Source organism: Syngnathus floridae, chromosome 12 (assembly GCF_059516105.1).
Source record: "Syngnathus floridae isolate MCC-2025c chromosome 12, RoL_Sflo_1.0, whole genome shotgun sequence".
In the NCBI taxonomy this organism is placed as follows: domain Eukaryota; kingdom Metazoa; phylum Chordata; class Actinopteri; order Syngnathiformes; family Syngnathidae; genus Syngnathus; species Syngnathus floridae.
In genome coordinates, this window is record NC_142424.1 from 4537095 (window position 1) to 4559699 (window position 22605).

At 41.7% G+C, this 22605-nt stretch overlaps 2 protein-coding genes across 5 annotated transcripts in view; one reads left to right on the forward strand and one right to left on the reverse strand.

Moving 5' to 3' along the window:
• Positions 1-22605, reverse strand: part of LOC148389634 (uncharacterized) — a 191283-nt gene that overhangs the window by 152159 nt on the left and 16519 nt on the right. For 3 of the 4 annotated variants that reach the window (XM_088391123.1, XM_088391122.1, XM_088391126.1), the window contains exons 5-6: positions 11034-11086; positions 5585-5709 (exon numbers count right to left, since the gene is read on the reverse strand). The gene's annotated coding sequence lies outside the window, so the exon portion shown is untranslated. Of the gene's footprint in view, positions 1-3798; positions 3952-5584; positions 5710-11033; positions 11087-22605 lie in introns of those variants that run through there. The other variant, XM_088391125.1, reaches the window with a different exon arrangement.
• Positions 6788-21444, forward strand: tbx5a (T-box transcription factor 5a). The gene is made up of 9 exons (XM_088391121.1): positions 6788-6996; positions 9899-10052; positions 10408-10502; positions 10703-10822; positions 11401-11548; positions 16572-16724; positions 18376-18467; positions 19529-19761; positions 19828-21444. Exons 2-9 carry the CDS (start codon positions 9906-9908, stop codon positions 20421-20423), a joined length of 1584 nt encoding a protein of 527 aa, XP_088247247.1. The 5' UTR covers positions 6788-6996; positions 9899-9905; the 3' UTR covers positions 20424-21444.

Genomic DNA, 22605 nt, shown 5'->3' on the forward strand with positions numbered 1-22605 from the left:
AATTGTCTTGCCTCAAAACTGAAAGTTTAAATGAGTTTACCAAATGATTGGGCGCAGTTCAATGATGCAAGATAGTTCTGACTGCACCACCGCCAATTCCATCCTGAGAGCTGACTCAGGTACGATACCAAGGAAAATTGTCTGACCTCAAACTTGAAAGTTTAAATGCCAAATTAGGCGCAGTTAAATGATGCAAGGCACTTCTGACTGCACCACCCCAAATTCAAACTATGATCACTTCTGTAGTGTAAGCAATTTGATCTAATACAGTGGCCTTATAATTACGGAACCTAAAAAGAAACAGCCAATGTTGATGACGTTTCTCGACTACGATTCAATTAATAACAGCAAGTAAAGCGATTTTATACACTTCTCTGTCATTTTGGACAAATTGTGTGTTTGCATTGAAGAGAGCAACCCGGCTGGTTCAACAGGTTGTGGCCTCTTTGGTTCAAACAAGTGACAGGTCACTTGCGCCATCTGGTGGATTTGATCATTTTTTATAAGTTCAGTATCTAACAGAAAATGTCATATCATGCAGTATCGGTACATACGTATATGATACCGCATTGTACACTTATGGTACTTATGATTTAGCATGTAGAATAGCGATAGCTGGAGGGTGCCACCATTTTTCATCAGAGCAAAAAGATACAGACAAAATATGTTCACTATCCCTGCGAATACTGCAATACAATAGAGGAAAATTATACAACATGCAACAATACAGAGTAATCTCGCAGCAGTAAGAGCAGCGGTGGATTAGCTCTTTGCCTTTTTAATGTGTAATGTTGGGATTTGCAGTGGATAAACACCATGCCGCCGCGGAGCACTGCATGTGATCACACTATGACCGCGCTCCCGTCTGATGAGAACACGGCGAGAGAGTGTTTGAAACATTTGTGAAGGTTTAAAGTGCACAGATGGCAAACACTATAGACGTGCACAAAGGCAGATGGTCAACAGTGGACTGGAGGTGGCTGGACGGAAAGTCCATGAGTGGTGGCGCCTTTTAATCTGCGGCTGGCAGAACACGTACGGCTTACTGGCCCTGAGCCTATACATTGTTACATGACAAAGATTATTGTTATTATTATTATTGTTATCTTACATGAGTGCAGTGTGGCTGATATAATCTCAATACTAGTCATTATGAAAAGAGTGCAAGTGATACTGATGGCAGATTTATTTAAAAAGAAAAAAAAACACACTTGCATTTTAGCGGATGTTGTATTTAATGTGCATTAAAGCTCAATCTCCACTTGCCTACAATAAATATAGCCAAGTCACACGGTTCAGTTGACCTTAGCACGGTTGGACTGATGAAATTATCCGTGAATAAAAACACTGATTGTAATCTACTGTATTTTCCTTTTCCCTGCTATGGTGGAAGCAGCTGAGATTATCCACTGGAATAGCGTGGTAAGGCTTGGCATGGTAAGGCATTAAAGAGAGAGCGGGAGAAAGGGAAGAGTTTTGAAGCCGTATTAAAGTCGGGCGGTGATGGTTTATTCTTTTATGGAGCGGCAGCGCACTCTAGCGTCCAGAAACCGTTACTACAGCAGAGTGTGCACTTTTTTTTAAACTAACAATGTTCAATCATATTACATTTGGAAGTAGAAGAATAGTGTGAACTTTACATTAATTTGGTCGTCTACCAAGCTCATTGTCTTGAATATCAAAACGATTTTATCGATTAACATTGATTGAAATGCCATTAAAAATTCCGGTCCTTCAACACAATTATCGGGGGGGGAAACAAATACGTAACTGCAAAGGATCTTCAGATACACCAGGAAGTGACACCGATACCAACTTGACTGTCAAAGCGCAATGAAAACATCGGTTCAGCCCGCAGGACTGTTTGAAGAAAACAAGCCCGGGAGCAGTAAAAGCAACTTTGGTGTTTTGAGATGTCTGAACTGATGGCTAGGATGAGGTTACACGGTTGTCTCCACGGGTGTTGCTGTCAGACGTGACGACTTCTTCTCAACGATGGTGCGGCGCCCCGCAGGGCCGAGCTGTGTCTGGACCCGTACGCGGAGCCCACGGTCTTGTTCACGTCCGTATGCTTGTCATTTCAAATAGTAGCTTTGAAAAGGACGTCTGACAGCTAAACTACTACAAACAGCAGTTTGGTTCTTCTACACTACTGCAAATTAGCATCGCGGACATCATCCGCTACTATAATGCAGCTAACCCTTTAAAATAATTTTGTGCTTAAAAAAATATAGGTTTTTTTTTTTTGTATTATCAAAATATATTATCAAAATTTAAATACATTAAGCACACATTTTCATATTGCACATGTCCTCCAACCCTCTACCAGCACTGATGAAAAATTTTAGCCACTTCCAGCACTTAAGTTTCTGATCTATTGAGTACTAAAAGACCTGCAAGTAATTCCCCACGTTACGAAATTTATAAAAAAAATTCTTAGAGATGGACAAAGTCAATAACGTGTGTTCTCATGAGCCGAAATGGATTCCACGGCTGTCCGTATAAATGCATAAGAAATGCACATGTACATACTTTCATCATCATTTCAACACTCCTCCGCATCTGTACCTGCCTCAAAGCAGAAGGCCAGATGTAAAGAAAATCGTCATGTGTGGCATCACGTCTCGTTTTGCACATGCTCACAATCTGCTCTTTACGTGCATTTCACTCATTGGAGCTTCTTGGAAGTAGAAATGAGCTGTGCGGACTAGGAGAAGACAACCAGCCCTCCTTTCAAGAGCCTAATAGTCTGCAACATCAGCCTCACTTCATACGCAACCACCACCGGCACATTAGAGACGAGCGCCCGCCGCAAAACACTGACAGACGCAGGCTAAACGACCCTACAGGCCGCCATGGCACGCAGGGCGACGCTTTGAAATAGCCACGCATGGACCACATGTGATAAAATGGACAGATGCACTTCCAGAAATACCAATTCTTCCAACTCTAGGATTCCTTTCAAATATTTGTACACTGGTATACGTTGCTAATATTTCAAAAGTGAATGAACGTCATTGAATTGTAGTTGGCTAGGTATTTTACATACCACTAGAGGGAGCCAGAGCACTAATAATGATAGTTTTGCTTGAATCACAGTTTGACTAAAAAAAATGTGACAAATAATTAAAAAATAATAGTCTGTTCCAGAGTGTGTACAGTATAGAGTGCGCGTGGGGGAAATATCCTCATTGTTTTATTTTCTAAGAGAAAAGGGTCACAACTCAAACTCTAATGTAGCAATAAACACAAACACGGAGGCACAGACAAAGTTTGGCTCTCAAAGCTCACATTACACCACCAGCATCCCTCAGAATACATTGTGGTCCCACCACTCCATCATCAGTATGCAAAGATCTTACAGCTGGCACATACGCACACACCAAAAACTTCACACAGCATGCATGGGTTCCTTCTTATAAATAGCAGCAGCAGCTACATGGCCTGAGGCCTCTCATGGTACCCCAGAATAGCAGCACGATGAATCAAAGAAGACATTCAGAAACCGCATTGGTCACACTTCCCACAAACAGGAAGTCACACAACAAGCAAGCACATGTCTGAGCTGCAGCCAAGTGTCCGTAGCGCCAAGCATGTTCATTCAAAACTAATCATTGTGACTTTCCAAAAGAAAATGCATTTGGAGTCCAAATGCATGCTCAACACGTGACAATTGAATCAACACCATGCGAGTCAAGGTCATCATAACACACAAATTGAGTCAGCAGACGTGCTAATTTTTATAGCAGTAAGCTAAATTATTTCTTCTTTGATAAATTAGGAAGTCAGCATTCTTACCGGCTATCTTGGTGGCCCCGAGCTGATTAATCCTTGCGTTATCCTCCTTTTGTTTTAATTTTAAAATAGAAAAGCTAAATAAAAGACTGACTCCAAGTACAAACATTACTTTTCAGAGGCACTTCCACAAAGCCAGTGTCAGACAATCAAACAGAGGCACTTTCACCTGGCTGTTTAAATAGCCCTTGGCTCCGCCCACTACAGGTAAAAAACACCTCAAAATTCAAAGACACCCAAATGGGTGGATGTTGAATCTAACATCGATATATGACAATATTTAGAAGGAAACACCTTCAAAATGATATTTGGACAGATTCAAAATACAGATGCAAAAGAGACATTTTTTGTCCAAATCAATGACACACCCCTTCATCCAATGCACACTTGGTACGGCCCTACAGGTAGATGGGTCATGCTGATTGGAGCAATTCTGTCCATTCATTTTTGTCATTGAAAGGAGGTGCAGTGCAATAACATAGTTTAACGCTATCATCTTTATTCTCTCTATGTTTGGTGTTAATTTTAAAGTAAATTTTAACTGGGAGTAAAAAAACAACTTGAAACAAGCACGCTCTGCCTCTTAATTGGGAAAACTGCGAGCAACTGTAACATGAATACTTTAAAAAGTTTACCTGTGATAAACAAGGGTTCACTATAATTACAAAAATATATGTTTTAGTTGTTTTCCTATACCAGAGGAACCTTTTCTGGATGGAGCAAAGAGTCAAGGTGTGATTTAGAAACGGCCTCGTTTATAATTTCTGGATTTGACAAGCGTCGTAATTTGTGCATTTGAACATGTCGAGGTTTCGAGGTGCCGTGACCCCACCGAGGTGAGACGTGATGGCCCCCAGGCTCTCCCCTCCACTCCCCCACCCAGGTCTGTGGATATTAAGAGGAGACCACACCGCACGCTTCCCATGGTCGTTAGCTGGGCTTTTACACCCCATGTGTGCGTCACGACGCGGCCACACTTTTCATATTTATTTCGAGTGACCCCAAGGGCGCCTATATAATCTCTTCCACCCGATTCCCAACAATCAGCTATATATGCTGCGGGGAATTATCACTTTTTACTTAATTCGTACGAAATATTGAATTATAGGTGACAGGCAGGACAATTAATTGCTCGTCCACTAGATGGCAGACAAATAACCAGAGTAACCACATTCATACAACAAAATAAAATTGTGTTCACGACAAGGAAATTTGGCAGGAAACAGTCAGAAAATGCAGATATTACATCGTGACATAGATATGAGTGCAGGTTTTCAACGTCCCTGCAAACTAGCCACAAATACAATGAATGAGCTATTTCAAAAATACAACGCTAGAGGGCAGTAGAGTACAAGACATGTGGCTCAAGTCAGGCGTCGCCTCACTTGTGTCCAAATGAGCTTGCCCTTTTGTGTGAAGGAATTTTCATCATATTACATTAGAGATTGACAAGTTTTGAGAATAAAGTATTAATTTTGTTGCCCTAATAAATATCTAAGCCCACCCCTTGCTCGTTTCTTTGCATTTGGGCTAGCGTGGGGGATGTCGACCGTGCTTTACGTGTCTGTGTGTGTACTGGTGCTGGCTTGATCAGGAAGTTGGAATGTGGGTCCCCGTGTGTGTGATGTGATTGTTTGCAGGAACATGTCAGCCCCCCGGCTCGCCCAACCCAACCACCAAAAGGCCCGCCCAGTCACCAAGGGCCGAGGCGTGCCACTCGGCCTGGAAAAGTGGACCTCTTGTACATCAATATGTACGTGTGTGTAGGTGTGTGAATTTGTGTGTGTACCTTTGGGCCACGTGTTGCCATGGAGGCGCAGATAGCTTATCATGCTCGTCTTAATCCAATAGAACAAGGGTGAAGTCATTCGAGAGGTCACAGTTCACAGGCCCTTGTGTGGCCAGGCTGGCAGGCTGGATTGGAAAGAAGACGATCAATCAGAAGAAAGATGGCCGCAGGCTCATTCAAAGTCTTCTTGCAAAAAGCTAATTAATGTCACGTTTGCACACATGCTTAAAGACAAATGCTTTTTTTTTAATCAAAATTTCATCAAGTGGAGGGTCAACAAATGCAGAATTTTATTTTGTCAGTTTTGCACTTCCGTGCTTGCCTGCCAAACAATATGAAAAGGGGAGATGGGGTGAGATGGGGGTACAAAACCCAAATGGGCTTTTTTATTTCAGAGTTTTGCACCTTAATGCTCACCTATTTAAAAAAAATGGTAAAAATGAGGAGAAATAGAGTACAATCGATTGCATTATTTTTCTCAGTTTTGCACCACATCTTATTTTTACAAAAAGGAAAACAAATATATTCCTTTCTAATTTTGACATTTCTGCACCACCAGGCTTGCTTACTTAAAAATATACAAAAATAGCTCTCCCCTTAGATTTTAAACTCCACGCAGACCAATGTTATATGTTAAAAAAATGGAAGTTGGAGATTGTACAAATGATATTTTCAAAGTTTTGCACCTCTATCTTTTCCTACTAAGCAATGTCACAAAAATGGTGGCAAAGAAAACTTTCTTGTAAGTCATCACACTTGTCTGCTGAAAAGGAGAAAGAAGAGAAAAAAAATGCCATTTTAAAGACTTTTGTACCCCATTGACTGCAACTATAATATTTTTTCTCACTTTTTTATAAAATAATCATTAAAAAAGAATGAGCAAGCATTGGTACCATCTTGCTCGGCTGCTAAACAATAAAAGAACAAATTGAGAAAAGCAACCGAAAAAAAAATGCTGCGAGACAAACCAAGACATAACTGTATGTTTGCCAGTTTTGTTCTACTGATTATTTTAAAAAAAAAATGTTTGTTCAGCTATTCATGCATGCCTGCACGACAGACACAACAATAACATTCATTATCATTAGCCTACTTCAGCACGCATACTTCCTGACATTTTTGTCTTACGTAAAGCTCAGGGAATTTTCTAATTGGCGCGCCCTGGCTCAAGGAAGGTTCCAAAACATATTTGGATGTGACGACACTGCAGCCGGTCCACAAATGAGCGAACATCAACGGCCTGCATGGTGCTTATTCCGTCACCTGGCCTAGCTGACACTTTGTTTTTGCCTCCTGACCATATTGGCTTCCACGTGTTGATATTTTTTGCAGGCGGACCCAAGCGGTCCTGCCTGCAGCCAAAAAGTTCCTGCAAGCTGCCTGAAGACACACGTCAGAGCACAGCCAAGGAGGTAAGGAGCACCTACTGTAAGTATATTTTAATCCAGTGCGTGTGTGCGTGTGTGTGTGTGTGTAGTGTTTTTGATTAATCAATTTTTAAATGTGTGTGTGTGTCGCACACTGACAGTTTTGTTATGAATTCATGTGAGAGAAATTTTGCGCGTGCAGTCGCTAAATGTTGGCATTGCTCTTGTGCGCGGTTGTTCAATATTAGACTGAATGCCAATGAGTCTGCACACATTTATTTGGGAGGATTTGTGGATTTGAAAGTATGCACAAGCAAAGTGACTACTTTTAAAATGGGGGAGGAAATAGGAGAGCAAGCAATACAAATTTAATCTTAATGCGTCATTTCGCAATTTAGGGACACCATGTGATTTTAAAGCAAACGCAAATTATGTAAAATAAACTAGAGTGAAGTCTCTAAGAAAATGATTTTCTTACTTAACCCTAATCCTAAATGTGAACGTGCGCGTGCGGGATTAGATTTGCGCGCCACGTGTCACGTGACGTAAACATGCGCTCTAATGGTGTTAGCGCAAAGTCGCTATAAATATGATAAATTAGAATATTTGATTTGTGCCGAAGGTGCAGGTTTCGTTTATTTATTATTTTCATTATCAAACAAAATTTAAAAAGGTTTGAAATTGTTGTTATGATATAATACAACAATTCATATTCTTACTTTTTTTGAAATTAATTGTACTGGCAGTGTTAAACTTGTTCTTAGAATGACTGGATTGGCATCTACTGAATTACAATTATGCAATTTAAATTTCAACATGCTCGTTCTCAAGTTTACTGGCTTTTTTCTTTTATTTTGGGGGGGCAAAAAAGTTAACGAACAACTGTTGCTGCACACTTGATAACGCGTTCGTAACTCTTTATAGCGTGCTCGTCACAATATGCAACCTATCGCAACAGATCACGTTTCAGTTCCAAACACATTTAGGAAATAAGAAAATCACAAATTTGCGTCCACATTCAAATATACATTTTGCACTAAACGGCGCGTTCGGAACAACTTGGGATCATCTGAATCGTGCAGCATTTCTTACTGCAAGTACAAATGAAATTTTCTCTTTGCATTCTATAATAAATCAACTTTTTGCTCCCAAAACGTAAAACGTAATTGAAATAATCAACAATTACATAAATAATTAGTAGAGAAAGTCAAGGTTTGGTGTATTATAAGTATCAAGCACAACATTCTGCATGCATGATCAAATGATTTTTTTTTTCGGGTGCAGCAAAACTGATGAGATGTCAAACCTGAACACCTAAAAAGGCCGTTTTAAACCACTTCGTTTGTTTGGTAACGGAAGTGGAGTCATTGGAAAGTTCTTCTTTTAACAACAAAGTGTAGGGAAAAAATGATGCCACCGTTTGTTTAACGCGACACGCGCGTGCGCGCACACACTCACTCTTGAGGTATCCCTTCAGCACACTGATGCGGTTTGCAAACTTAAAAGGCGACCAGGATCTCAATTTAGAACGAATGTAGGGCTATATAACCACTTCACATCAAAAATGTGCATGAAATTCGAAGTCACCATAGGAAAAAAAATCTGTATGGCGCCTAACTGTGGCTGCAGTGACCGCATAACATCCGGCCAAGGGTTCGAATGTTAGTTGGGGGCCCATTAGGTACATGTAAAAAACAAAATTACAAACTGAGGCGGGGTATTTATTTGTGGAACGATGATTTAGTGCATTACATTTTTTATTTCGTGGAAGCCATCTTGCAAGGAATTTTGGTATATATTCAACCATCTTCTATCTATCTATCTATCTATCTATCTATCTATCTATCTATCTATCTATCTATCTATCTATCTATCTATCTATCTATCTATCTATCTATCTATCTATCTATCTATCTATCTATCTATCTATCGACCCCCCCCCCCCCCCACACACACACACACACACACACACGCTCCTTTTTAAGCCCTCCCCACCCAAGGATACAACTTCCGCTTCGCACGCTTGCCCATTGATGCTCATTGGCTCGGTGGAGAGAGAGAGAGAGAGAGAGAGAGAGAGAGAGAGAGAGAGAGAGAGAGAGAGAGAGAGAGAGAGAGAGAGAGAGAGAGAGAGAGAGAGAGAGAGAGAGAGAGAGAGAGAGAGAGAGAGAGAGAGAGAGAGAGAGAGGTGGGAAGAAGAGGGGGTCTCGTAAGAGTGAAGAGAAAAGAAGGAGGTGGCCGACCTGCTCCCGGGGGACCCAAGCGCAAGGCAGCCAATGCTCGACGCATGTAGCCGCCGCGGCTCACTCGAGCGCCGCCAGCCCTAAAATGCACCGCCAGCATTTCAGCCACTTGCAGGCAACCGCCGGGTAGCTCCTCATAGCCGACGCCGAGACGCGAAGCCCTGTTGCCGGACACGCACGAACTCCGCCGCTCTGGAGCTCGTATTTCGCGATCAAAAGATGAATACTTGGAGATACCGAGCCTTGGGTGGATTATTTGGACTTTTTATTTTTTGATTGTTGGAGGAAGTAAAGACTATTCTCTGAAGCGTCGTCGTGATTTTCTTTTTTTTTTTCCCTTGTCTTTTTGGTTGGGGGTAAGATAAACCAGATCCGTAGCGAAATCGTGTTTTGTGGAAACAATGCTCATTTCATTGTAATATAGTGATACTACAAATATCTCCCCAGAAAGTAAAAGGAGATCAAGTTGAGCTAAAAAGGGGGGCAAGATAGGGTCCTGTGGGCCTTCCCAGGTGTCACGTGTGGACCGTTATGTGCCGAACATCAACAACATACTTCATTTGCTGGCTAAATTACTTGACACGCTATTTTTTTTTTATTTTGCGTACTTAATGTCTTTGTCAATTTAAATATTCTAAATCAAAGCGTACTCCTTGTTTTTATTTCATTATATTATTATTATTTTTTTGTGGGGGCTTCTGTAGTCCAGAGATGGCCGACCCAGAAGAGACTTTCAGCCTGCAAGCCTCTCCCGGTGCTGGTTCGGATTCGAGGGAGGTTCCGAGCGAAGATAAAGCCGAGAAGCCCAACGGGACGTCCGGCAAGTCGCCGTCCTCGCAAACTACCTACATCCAACAGGTCAGCAGACTAAAATAGGCTATAATGTTATGCGCCAATAGTATTTGGAGCATTATGTAAAACTAATTACGAATATGTGCATTAAAATATATACAGCTCTGGGAAAAATAGAGTTCCAAAAAGTATGAGTATTTTGAGTATTTTATTTGTCTGAAAATAAATGGGATATGAGGCAATATTTTGAGTTTAAGAAGCTCGTAGAATAAAAAAAAACATTTTATTGTAATAACACAACGGTACCTAAGCAGAGTTAGAGAAACTGGAACTTGCTGAAACTAAACTTGTTTCAAACTAAAATTGTTATTAAATCAACTAAGTACAATAATTACACACAAAAATAAATATTTTTTTTCAGGGTATGGAGGGTATAAAAGTGTACCTGCACGAGAGGGAGCTGTGGGTGAAGTTCCACGAGGTGGGCACCGAAATGATCATCACCAAAGCGGGCAGGTAAAAGATGACTCACGCACTCACGGGTCACTTTATTAGAAACCCCTGACCGTATTAATCGATTGTTTGTAACGTGCCAGTACGGTGCGTTGTTCGTGGCGCAGCAAAACTGCGGTACACGAGGGCGCAAAATCATTGACACTGCAAAATTTTACATTCAGATCTTTCGGAACATTTTTTTTTTTTTCCCACCTTGGCAGGCGAATGTTCCCGAGCTTTAAAGTGAAAGTCACCGGCCTGAACCCCAAAACTAAATATATCCTGTTGATGGATGTAGTGCCCGCAGATGATCATCGATACAAGTTTGCTGATAATAAATGGTATGTATGTACATGTATGTATGTATGTACGTATGTATGTATGCATGCAAAAAAAATTATTAAAATTAAAATTGTCCATATTTTGCGAGTTTTTGGGTGCATCTCTTGTCGTGCAACAAAAAAGGACTTTTTTTCGACTGACCCATTAACTTTTAAAAAGCAGGATATATCAGTCGCATACTATGAGTTTGTTATTTATTCGGTGGCTTACCTGACTCATAAACTTTCTGTCGTGTTGCGTGTCGTGTTGAGTCATTGCACAGCCTGAAAAGAGAGAGCGAGAGAAGCGCATGTCAATCGTGTCACCAAAACACGTTCAAAACCAATATATTCGTTTTGTCTTCATTATAATCTTGATTAATTGATCTAACGATCGTCTGGCCACACAAAAAAAAAAAAACGTGTTTCAGTTTTTGCAAAATCTCTCGTCACTTGCTTGTCATTTCGCTTGTGCGTCACGCGCAATTACGCGCGTGCGACTGCTTTTAAATATCCTTTTCCGACTTGTTGTTCGATACATATTTTTGTTTTTAATAATGTAATGGTTGGTGTAACTGCGTACGCGACCCTGCACGCAGGTCGGTGACAGGCAAAGCCGAGCCCGCTATGCCCGGGAGGCTGTACGTGCACCCGGACTCTCCGGCTACGGGTGCCCACTGGATGCGGCAGCTGGTCTCGTTCCAGAAGCTCAAGCTGACCAACAACCACCTGGACCCGTTCGGACACGTAGGTGCCTAGGCCTGTCTCCTAAATCTCTATCCTGCGTCTTGTTGGTAAACTTCTTGTGCGTTTATTAGACTCAAGAGAGTTTTTCCACATCAGCCCACATTTGCGCGTGATGGTCTGAAACCGTTTTAAAAAAGGATCCGTGCATATTTTGAATTGGAAATAGAATGTATTTTGAAACTGTTCGTTTTTCTTTATTTTTGGTTATTTGCTTATTGCATTGCAAATTTTGGTCATTTAATCTGTAGAAAAAAAATTAAAACTTTCCTCTAGTGTGGATTTAGTTTGCACACTGATTGTAGTCATGCTGACTGAAAATTTTAAGAGGACTCTCGATATAGAAGATGACTTCATTGTTTGTAATAGATTCATGTTAAAGTAATTAGCAACCGAGGAAACTCTTGAGCATCAAATGCTGGCTCTTAAATGGAGTGCACGTGCATTAAAAAGAGGAAACTTTTTTTTTTTTTAACTGAAGTGGGCCTGGTGGCCATTTCCTTAAAAACTCATTATTTCAGTTGAATGAGCCCGCCCCTAAACATCTGCGACACACACACACTCCATCAATGTGCCTCCATGCTAATAAGAGGCTTGTTGGCTGCAATTTTCCATCAAACGCTGTTGTTTTGTAGAAACTATTAGCTCACGCTCATTAAAGTAATGAGAGCGCTATATAAGATATTAGTTGCTGTTTTCTATTTAGCCTAGCCACTTGAATGCTGGTGGATTTGATCACCGGGATGAGTGAAAGCACAATTATGAGATTCTGATAAATTTAACTTGGAATAACTAATTTCTTTGTTGAGAATGTGGGAAAGTACATCTTCACATTAGCAAAATATTTTTGTTGAATTTCACAGTTGAAAATGGTATGGGAATTTGTTGCCTTGAAAATATGTTTTTAACTTGTTTTTAACAGTGTGGTACAGTCTATTTGAATTTAATCTTTAAAACTCCAGTACAGTGTATTTTTGAGTGCAGCTCAGTTGTATTTAACTATGAAGTACAATACAAAATGTTAGCTTTTAATTTTTAGGAATTGTTTCCTTTTAAACTGTGTTTTTTGTTAGCATATGTGCAGTACATTTTTATAGAAACAATATCTATGCCCAATTTTATTTTGTCTGTATTTAGCTGTAATGTTAATGTTTAAACTTTGTAAGATATTACAGTGGCTAACAATGTTAAATATCGAGTGCTTAAAAGTTGACTTTTTTGAAACAACAACAAAAAATGTTTTTCCTGCAGCAAGCTATTTGACAAGATGCAATCCTGCGTTTGCATACAGGCACAATAAGCTTTTTACAAATAAAACTTCAGCCTCATTTTATGCTGAACACTCAGGCCTACTATGCTACTGTATTTTAATATTGGTCATTATAGTGGCACTTGGGCTCCTCAGCAATTTTGGAGGAAAAGTTTGAGCAGCACTATAATAGACATTCCGTACACAAGTGAGCTGCCACGCATCCAGGTCGCACCTAGTTAGGCCAGGAGGGCCCAGCTGGCCAAATGAAACCGGAGCTAGGATGGAATGTGAATGGTGTTGTAAATTTCTGGTTGGAGTGCTGTTTTCTTTTTTTCTTGATTAGTTGCAGTGTACGGAGAACGGTCGTCTCTTTGGTGCCCCTGGGAATCATAAATGACAGGCCGCATGGTGGCGCGCCAGAAATATGGCTTGTGTTGGTGCAGCTGGACGGAATAAATTGGCGGCTAGCAATTAGGATGAGCCCGAGGCGGGAAGTGCAACAGTTGTGCGGCACCGAGCGCAGGAGCTCAATTGAGGATTATTTGGAAAGCAGTGAGGAAACAACAAAGCTTAAACTCTTAAGCCAATGAGTCGCAGAAGTGCTGAAATGCAAGCAGGAAGATTTGATCAGTTGGATGCAGGGGCTAAGGGAATGGGCAGGTATTTGTACGGAAATACATAAACATGCACACTGACATTTCATTATTGAATTATTATTATATATCATGAAGAAAGTCAAGGTCTTCAAATTGGCTTTTCAAAACCCATGATTTACCCCAAAAAATGATATTTCAACAGGGGTGTGTAGATTTTTTATAACCACTGTACACTGCATTTCTTAAAGAGGGGGAGTAAAAGTAAACAGAGATAATGTGGTTGCACAAGTGTGCACACCCGCCTACTATCAGTGATGCACCTGCCCGTGAGAGTCTGAATTCAAGTTCAGCTGTTCATCACCCCAAAAAGCATTGATTTAAATCGGGGGTGTGTAGACTTTTTATACCCAATCAACGTGTATATTTATCTGCATCAATCTCTTGTTGGATTTGGAGTCATGGTCTGTCTTTATATTTAAGTGGCAGCACGTAAAGATAAATAGCAATGGCGGCATTGCCGAGCCTTTGTAATCCCGGGACTGGAAGCCGGGAGGAAGCCAGAAGGACCAAAAGTGATCCTTCACTATCATTGTGAGACATGAAAGAGGAGGGGTCGGGTTAGGAGTGGCGTGGGTTCGGGTTAGAACCCCACTGGGTGGTCCAGTGCAAACACCCCTATCTCCAACTCTACAGTATACGGGCTAGGAAGCCGCGGCTAGTGGACGGTGTCATTTTCCGAGGTGAAACATGCATTTTGGACCAGACATTTTTAGCTTCTAGTGGGATGTTGGTTTTGAAGTGAAGGGACATTGTGCTGCTCCTTCTGATGTGTGCATAGAATACATGGACAGGTTTGGCATATACAAGTAGGACAGATACTGGTTAGTGGTGAAGCAAAAGTGTGCATTAGTTGACATGCTGGGGCCACTATTTATTGAATAAATGCTCAAATGGCTTGATGACCCACTTTGGTCCATGCCAATAATAGACGGATGGCTAGCCAGGTCTCTTTTTGTTAATGCTGATATTAAATTTTATTTAAACACAGCGATTCTACAATCTTAACGTTAAACTAAAGTTTTGTCCATGTGTATATATTTAAAAATACTGCACAGTAAAAAGAATGTATGTCCATATTCAGCTTTTTTTTTTTGTCTGTGTTTGTGTGATCGACATATTGACATTTATGATAAACAAATCGTCAAACGTTTGTCAAACAGCAAATCGCTCCAAAAGTCAAAACCATGGGGGAAGCCCTGGAGCTAATGAAGGACTTTTAGGCATCCATCTATCGTGAAATCCCGCCGGCTGTTTAGTGGCCGGGCTCACTCAGCACGTTCATGCAGCACGGCGCGGACGCAAAAAAATGTCCAGTCCGGTGTCTGGCCTTTGCCAAAAGCTACTGCAGCATGAAATGCGATCAAGTTCAACTGGAAACTAATAATGGAGCACTATTGTATCCTTCTATGGCCTCCGAGGTTCGCTCGGCCCCCAAAGAGAGCCTTGTGGAGGCATGCCGGAGGTCAGTGTGGCAGTGAAAGGCAGGTACAAAAACAACCCTTCAGATAACAGATAGGCCGGAATACCAAAGGTGGGAGGGGGAGGGGGAAAAAGGGAACAGCGAGGGCGGGGGGGAGCTCATCTTTACTTTTGAATCTTAAGCTTTGCCAAGAAGAAATCCAACGTGGTGTTTCTTCAAAGGCCGTAGACTTTATGTGGCGCATTTTAACTAGTGAAACAGCAGAAAGTCAAGTTCAAGCCGATTGGACGGCGGCCATACGCTGGTGTCCTCTGCAAGTCGTCACTTAGCACGTTCAACTGCGTAAGAAAAGCGGCAACGTGATTGTGGGGATCGCTTTGGAGTTGCGTGAGGAAAACTTTAGAGCAGCTTTGGCAGAAAGGCGGCCGATGGGAGGGTTCGAGTGAGTTCAAAAGCAACATGTGCTCCAATTTATTATGTTTTTTGTCAGCTAAAGCTTCATATCTGCATGTGCCGGCTGGCAAGAATGCAAGTAAACAACAGATCGGGATTTAATCTGGGGTGCATCTGAAGCATCAACACAATATTCAGACCACTTTTGTGTGATGCTCTTATGCATATCGGAAAATGTTTGCCTATTCATATCACAGGTTGAGAAAACATTTGGATCTAATTCTGTTCTTATTTGAAGGTTTAATGCGGATGCATGAAATATTAAAATCACACCTCCATTGTGATTCTCTCAAAAATGAAAAGTATTTGCTCATTCATGTCCATTTTCTAATGTGGACAGATTGTGCATTTTGTGAGGTTGGCTACATGAATGTTACACAATTGTTTTTATTGGCATCATGAAATTTGAATTATTGGCATTATAAGACATCTTGAAAGATTTTACAAGTGAGGGGTTAACAATTTCAACAAAGTCATCTTTGTTGGTCAAAGATCTCTGCATTTAGGGGGAGGAGCTAAGTCTAAGTAGCAGCCTGTTTGGGGGGGTTGAAAAAAAATATTATAAGCAAATTATTTTATTGTGGCATTAAATGTGGAGCCAAATCATTTTTGTAACATTTTTTAAAGCGACTGCAATTGTTAAAAATCACACGGGGTGCATTTAATTTCAGTCTTCAATATTGTGTGGTATGTGCATTCATGTATATTAATGATGGGCATTTTATTTTAATATTTGAATTACATCAGATCTTTTTTTTGTATTATTAACTTTCCCCCAAATTTTACGAGTTTATTTTTTTAGCTTTGCAGTCCATATACAAATGTTCATATCTTTGATTATATGAATATGAGCATTACTAATGTGCATCTAAATATTTTTGAGAATTCAGCAATGACAGTGATTTTTTTTCAACAGTCTTGACAAATTATTATTACAGTTTGCATTAGTCTTGAGATGTAGTTATTTTTTTACCTGCAGAGGAATTCACATTTTATTCCTAACTCATTGTCTGGCGCAGATCCACACTGGCTCAGCCTGGGTGGAGCTCTGCTCAAATTCCGATGTTATGATCTCACGTTGTAGTATGATTATTAATTATTTATATATTTGCATATCATTACGTAGTAGCGTAGTAGTCGAAATATTGTGCGTGATGTTAAGTCCGACAAAGGTGTCACGCAGTCCCCCCCCCCCCTTGCGAAACATCCAAGCATGTCAAGTTCTGTTTTTTTATCCCCCCCCAGATCATCCTGAACTCGATGCACAAGTACCAGCCCAGAATCCACATCGTAAAGGCTGACGAGAACAACGGTTTTGGGTCCAAGAACACGGCCTTCTGCACGCACGTCTTCCCCGAGACGGCCTTTATTGCCGTCACGTCCTACCAGAACCACAAGGTCACACTTTCGCTCGCTAGTTCGCTTCGTGCAAATTTTGTTGGGTGGAAAAGTTTAACCGCAGCGATTTTTTGACTTAATACGGTTTTTACTTAATAAATAATTTAATCAGGTACTTCGGTGAATACCAATTAAAAATAACGATTCAGGCGGAATTGATTGAAGTTGTCGGTTTGTCTGTAATTACTATCGCAATTATTTACTTATTGTTTTGAATTACGACGGGAATTTGAAAATACACACCGAAAGACAAAAAAAATGATAACGATCATTAATAGTAGTAGTACTGTAGTGTCAATAAATGCATATTTACTCTTATTTCGTTTTGAATAACTAGTCATGACAAACGGAAATAATTCAGAAGAAAAACTTTAAACCTACTGCTTTAAGATGTTTTTTTTTTTTATATTTTAGTGACAGGTCACAACACATCGTCGCTAAAGTTAATCAGCGTTTTTAATATTACAGTTATAATAAACGGACATAAGCTTTTTTCTCCTCCAAGTTTGTTTTAAGATGACCGTTTTGTTCTTGGTTTTTTTTTTTCAATAAAAATCGAAATGAGTATAGGTTATTTTGCTTGTTTATTTGAAGGTTAAAAATGCGTGTAACAGAACACTTCAAATATTAATAATAAACATTTGCAGGCGAAAACAACCCAATGGGTCAAAAAAAGCACCGACCAAATTTCTCGATTGTTCTGTTCAAAAAACGTCATTTTTTCGTACTATTCTGTCTTCATTTTTGAATGAATAGTCGTTGCTATTTTGGATAAATAACCGCACATTTTAAATTAATGACTCTCGCGTGCGGTGATTTTTTTTTCTACCTTGTTAGTGTGCGTGCAGTCAACCAAGTCGCGTGTTTGCCCTCCGCAAATATGTGCAAGAAAGACGAAAAAGACGAAATATGTGTAAACAGCGTCTGTTTAAGATCATTTAAACACGTGGGCGTCGATGTATTTGGTTTTTGGGGGGGGTGCGCAGAGGAGGCGAGGGTCGAGGGGAGCGTACAGCAGACCAGAACATAATTTGGGGCTCGTAATGCCTCTGCAGCCAATCAGCGACCTCCTTACTTCTGGGAACAGGAAGCTACGTTCTGTAGAAAGCATTCATTATTTTCCAGCGTGCTATTGCTGGGGGCTCAGATCGTAACCCCCAGGGCTAATTATTGGAGCTTTCCAGACCTGCACCCAAAAAAAAAAAAGGCATGCATTCTCAAGTGCAGGCCCTTGAGCACAACTGTCTCATATTTGTCAAACAGGCCAACATCTGCCATAGCACTAATAGTCATAACTGTGTTAATAATGTGCTACAGATCCCCATGTGTCCACTTCACCTGCTAATGAAACGACTCCCTTTCTGTTTGCACATTTGGAAACTTTGATTATTAGAATGAAATGTCATTTCAAGGATCTTTTGGGATGGTAAAAGTCGGAGAAATGATGAAAGATTACCTAGTGTTATTTGACTTATTTTATTTCGTTTATAATGAAATGTTATAAAAGTGCAAGAGATTTCAATTAAAAATATTAATGAAAATGTTATATAGCAGAATAATATATGTAAAAAAGTCTGATCAGATTTCCTGTGCTGGGACGAGTAAGCATAAATTGCAGTGCTTGATCGGGCTGTTTCCTTATTTTCTTTAGATAACGCAGCTTAAAATTGAGAACAACCCGTTTGCGAAAGGTTTTCGAGGAAGTGATGACATGGAACTGCACCGGATGTCCAGAATGCAAAGGTACGAGCTTCAGCTTTGCACAAAAGCCACATTATCACTAAGTTTTTAACATCCCTTTTTTTAGAGGGCGAAAGCTCACAGCACATCACCAAGAAAAAAGTCACAAAAAGTATACAGTTAGATCAAAAAGAAAATTTTTGTTCATAGCTTTGCTTTAGTAAAGTTGGCTTAGCTTCATGCTAACAATACAAAATGCCACTGACAAGCTAATGAATAGCATCGTGTTGATTTGTTTCAACTCTAAGAAACAGACATTTGACCACTAACGGTGCAGGAACACATGTCGACAGACAATTTGAAAAGACTCCCAGGAGATAACCCAACCACAAAAATTGGTCAACAAATCCTTGCCCCGAAGCTTTGCCAGGTTTGTATTACGAAGCCATTTTCAATTGGCTGTGCCCAATTTTGTGGCCAGTGATGTGCCAGTGTGGCTTTCACTGATGAATGGCTTCCTTGCATGGAAAGTGTTGTCAAATCAAAGCAATTAGGGCATCAAGCACACGCCGGTTGCGAGTATTAAGCAGCGTCTAAACTTTGTTTACGTCACGCGCACCCACAGCCCGCATCATATTCTTTAGATTATACGTCAGTATGCACAGCCTGTATGTATTACTCGGCTCACATGAGGGATGGAGTGCGTGCAAAACACATTTTCAAAGGACAAAATCTGGTTTTGTAACTTTAGACCCCCCCCACACTTTGACTTGCCGTCCTTCCCATAAAATTTATTAGAAGCCACAAGAATAAAACCTCTAAATTCTAAATGTCCTCGCTCTGCAGAAAACAATGGCATGAATTCAGAAGATGCATTTCAATCTTTTTTTTAAGTGCAGTATTAACTTTGAAAAGCAAGTAAATGTGTTCCAGCGCCCTAAAAACACATATTTTTTTGTTTTGTTAATAAATAATAAGTCATTTTCACCCATAAAACAACAAAAAGTCAAACACTAAACTTTGATTTCGCGTATCTCGTAAAATATTGGCTGCTCATTCGTTGACCACTTCCAAGTCTCCCATTCTCCATTTCACGCTTGTCTTTTTGTGTTGTGTCTACGCAGCACCAAGGATTACCCGGTGGTCCCTCGCAGCACGGTGCGCCAGCGAGTGAGCTCCAGCCAGAGTCCGTTCAGCGGGGAAGTCCAAGGCCTGGCCACCCCGAGCACTTTGAGCTCCCAGTACTCCCAGTGCGAGAACGGGGTGACCAGTACCTCGCAGGACTTGCTGCCCCAGTCGGGCTCCTATCCGCTCCCACACGAGCACGGCCAGGACTACCACTGCATCAAGAGGAAAGGTAGGCCACAGCGACTGAAATATTTATCTAATTTATCTGAAGTATTTTTTTGGGGAATCCCAGCAGCAGTGGAGGACGACTGCCACTCGGGCGATCATAGCTACAAGAAAGCCTACTTGGAAGGCTCCTCCAGCGAGGACGACCATTACTACCGGCCGGTGGGCTACGCGCAGAGCCTGGGCCTGGCCGCCGGGCCCTATCGAAGCGAGTCCAGCCAGCGGCAGGCCTGCATGTACGCCGGCGCCTCGCAGGGTGCCGAGCCCGTTCCCAGCTTGGAGGACATCAGCTGCAACACCTGGGCCGGCGTGTCGCCCTACGGGAGCTGCTCGGTGGCCACCATGCAGCCCGTGGAGCGACTGCCCTACCAGCACTTCTCGGCTCACTTTGCGTCCGGCTCTCTGGTGTCCAGACTCGGCGGGGTGGCGAGCCACTCCTCGCCTCAGCTGGCCGACGGTCACCACGCCGCCATGTACCAGAGCTCCGTGACGCACCAGACTCTGGGCCGCCAGTGCAGCCCCGGCGCCGGGATCCAGTCGCCGAGCGCCGGCCTGCAGGGGAACGAGTACCTCTACACGCACGGCATACCGCGCACGCTATCGCCTCACCAGTACCACGCCGTTCACAGTGTCAGTATCATGCCCGAGTGGAACGACAACAGCTAGGGGAGCTTTCCGAATTGCAGTTGGGCACTTATAAGCAGCATGAACATGAGATTAGTGGCGCTTGAACGCACACAATGACAGAACACACACAAAAAAGACTTGAAAGAAACTTTGGTGTGGATCTCCAGTGACTGTATTGGGTTTTGGGCCTACATTTGTTTGTCTCCACGCATTCGTTTCCAATCTCGACAAGGAAGCCGGAGTCTATCCCCGCTGAGGCTGGCCGAGGGCGCGCCATGGACTGATTCGTAGTCAATTACAAGGCACATGTAGAAAAAAAACATCACTCTTACTTGTGGTCCAACCTTAAATCTGAGCAGGACCTAGTATAGTTCAGCCCAAATGCTCGCTTCTCCAACCCACTTCACTGCCATATTTACAGTTTTGCCAAAACTACAGCATCAGTTCTCAGTCTTTGCACACCAGTTGCCTTCAAATTTGCTTTACATGGTCTTTAAGAAATTAATGAGATGTTTGAGTATTCAAAACACAGGTCAACAACCCATATAAAACAGGCTGATGTTTGTTATTTGCAGGTATCCATTTTTCTTTATTCCTATAATTGTGTTTCTATGTTGAGACGATTACTGGCTTCCTTTGCAGGTTCAGAAAAAAACCTCAAGTCTGGGCCGCAAAAATGTCATAAAAACGTTGCAGTTTTATGCTAAACACGATGAAAGCTTGCATTCGCTAACAATAGAATTAAAACAGGCTTAGCAGCGGGATACCACAGGGAATGTAGTTTTACGGAACCTACTTGATATATGTGAAAAAAACAAAAAGCTCAAAATTATTGTCGCCACAACTTCCATGTGGACAAAGGATTATTTTTAATACTTGTAGCTGATAGAATGTTATTTGTCAATAGTATTTATTTGTCACTCATGTAAATCGCCCGTCCATGCATGTAGCTACAATAGATGGTTATGTTATTTTATAGCCCGTTTTTTTTTTTTGTATAGGGTTTTCTAATCATACTCCGATGGAAACCGGGAGATTACTATGCAGAGGTCAGTATGTATCTAAGTACACATTAGGATATCTTTGTAAATATCCATGTACATAACAGAAAACTTGCAATAAATTTAAAAGACTACATCCTTGCTTTTGTCTGTTTTTTCGGGACTAGCGTCATATTGTCGTAGACTTCTTAAGTAAGGAAGACAACGGGACGAAACGAAAACAGCGTCCAGGTGTGTTGATAAAATGTCCGCCAAATGCTTTGGTTAAAATATCTCAAGGCTCAATGGATATAGCAAAACAAAACGGTTAGCTTGCTCGCTAACATCAGCGCTACGTCACGCTAGCCATTTCGGTGTCAAAAGAGGACCTCTGCCATTAATTACACAAAAGTCCATTAAAATAGCAATCAGGTTAGCAAAATCATTCTAATTTTTGAATCACAGCCATCGTTTCTTCTCCTTTGGAAGCGATTTACCTCACGTAGCATTATCCAAACGGACTTGTAAGCCTTTGTTTACAGAAGTATTTGTTTACGCTCACTTACAGCAGCTCTTCAATAAGACGGAAATCTGACTTGAAAAATTGTCCGTCCATCCGTCTCCCCGCCCCCATCCCGTGACCCTTGCAGCGTCTCCGCCTCGCTCCTATTTGTCTTCCACTGTCTCCAGCCGTCGCTCGGCCTCTTCATCTCTTTTACTCCTCATGATCCTGTTCTCAATCCCTCCGAGCACCCCTCCGCTCTGTCCCGCACCCCACGGGCCCAAACGCGCTGACCTAGGCTCCCGGCCTCCTTTGAAGTGAGCGACGTGACCCCGGCGCTCCAGATGCCCCGACACCGCCAGTCTTATCCTCTCGGAGAACCGCCGGCACGGCCCACAGAGAGAGCCGGTCATTAACCCTGAACAACCTCCACCTCCCCTCCACTGCTTAAACACATGATGTATTACAACTCCCACCCCCGGCGAGCCCCCCACCCCAACTCCACCCTCGACTCACCCAAACATGCATGTGTGGGCGAGGACCGATGATGCAATAAGCTCTTTAAACATTTAAAGAACGGGTCAGCTTTTCAAAGGGAGGAGCTGGAACCTTTGGCCAGGGCTTCAGTTATCATGGTCAGCGTTTGAAAGTCTGCTGATACGTCAGCAAGAAACAAATGGTTGGAGAATAAATGAGAGAGCCTGGAAGATGGATGAAACTCCGGTCCAGGTACGCTGCC

Coding starts and splice junctions, on each gene's coding strand:
- tbx5a (XM_088391121.1), top strand. CDS start 9,906: ATGGCCGACCCAGAAGAGACTTTCAGCCTGCAAGCCTCTCCCGGTGCT. Junction 10,053..10,407: donor AAACTACCTACATCCAACAG/GTCAGCAGACTA, acceptor ATTTTTTTTCAG/GGTATGGAGGGTATAAAAGT. Junction 18,468..19,528: donor CGGATGTCCAGAATGCAAAG/GTACGAGCTTCA, acceptor GTGTCTACGCAG/CACCAAGGATTACCCGGTGG.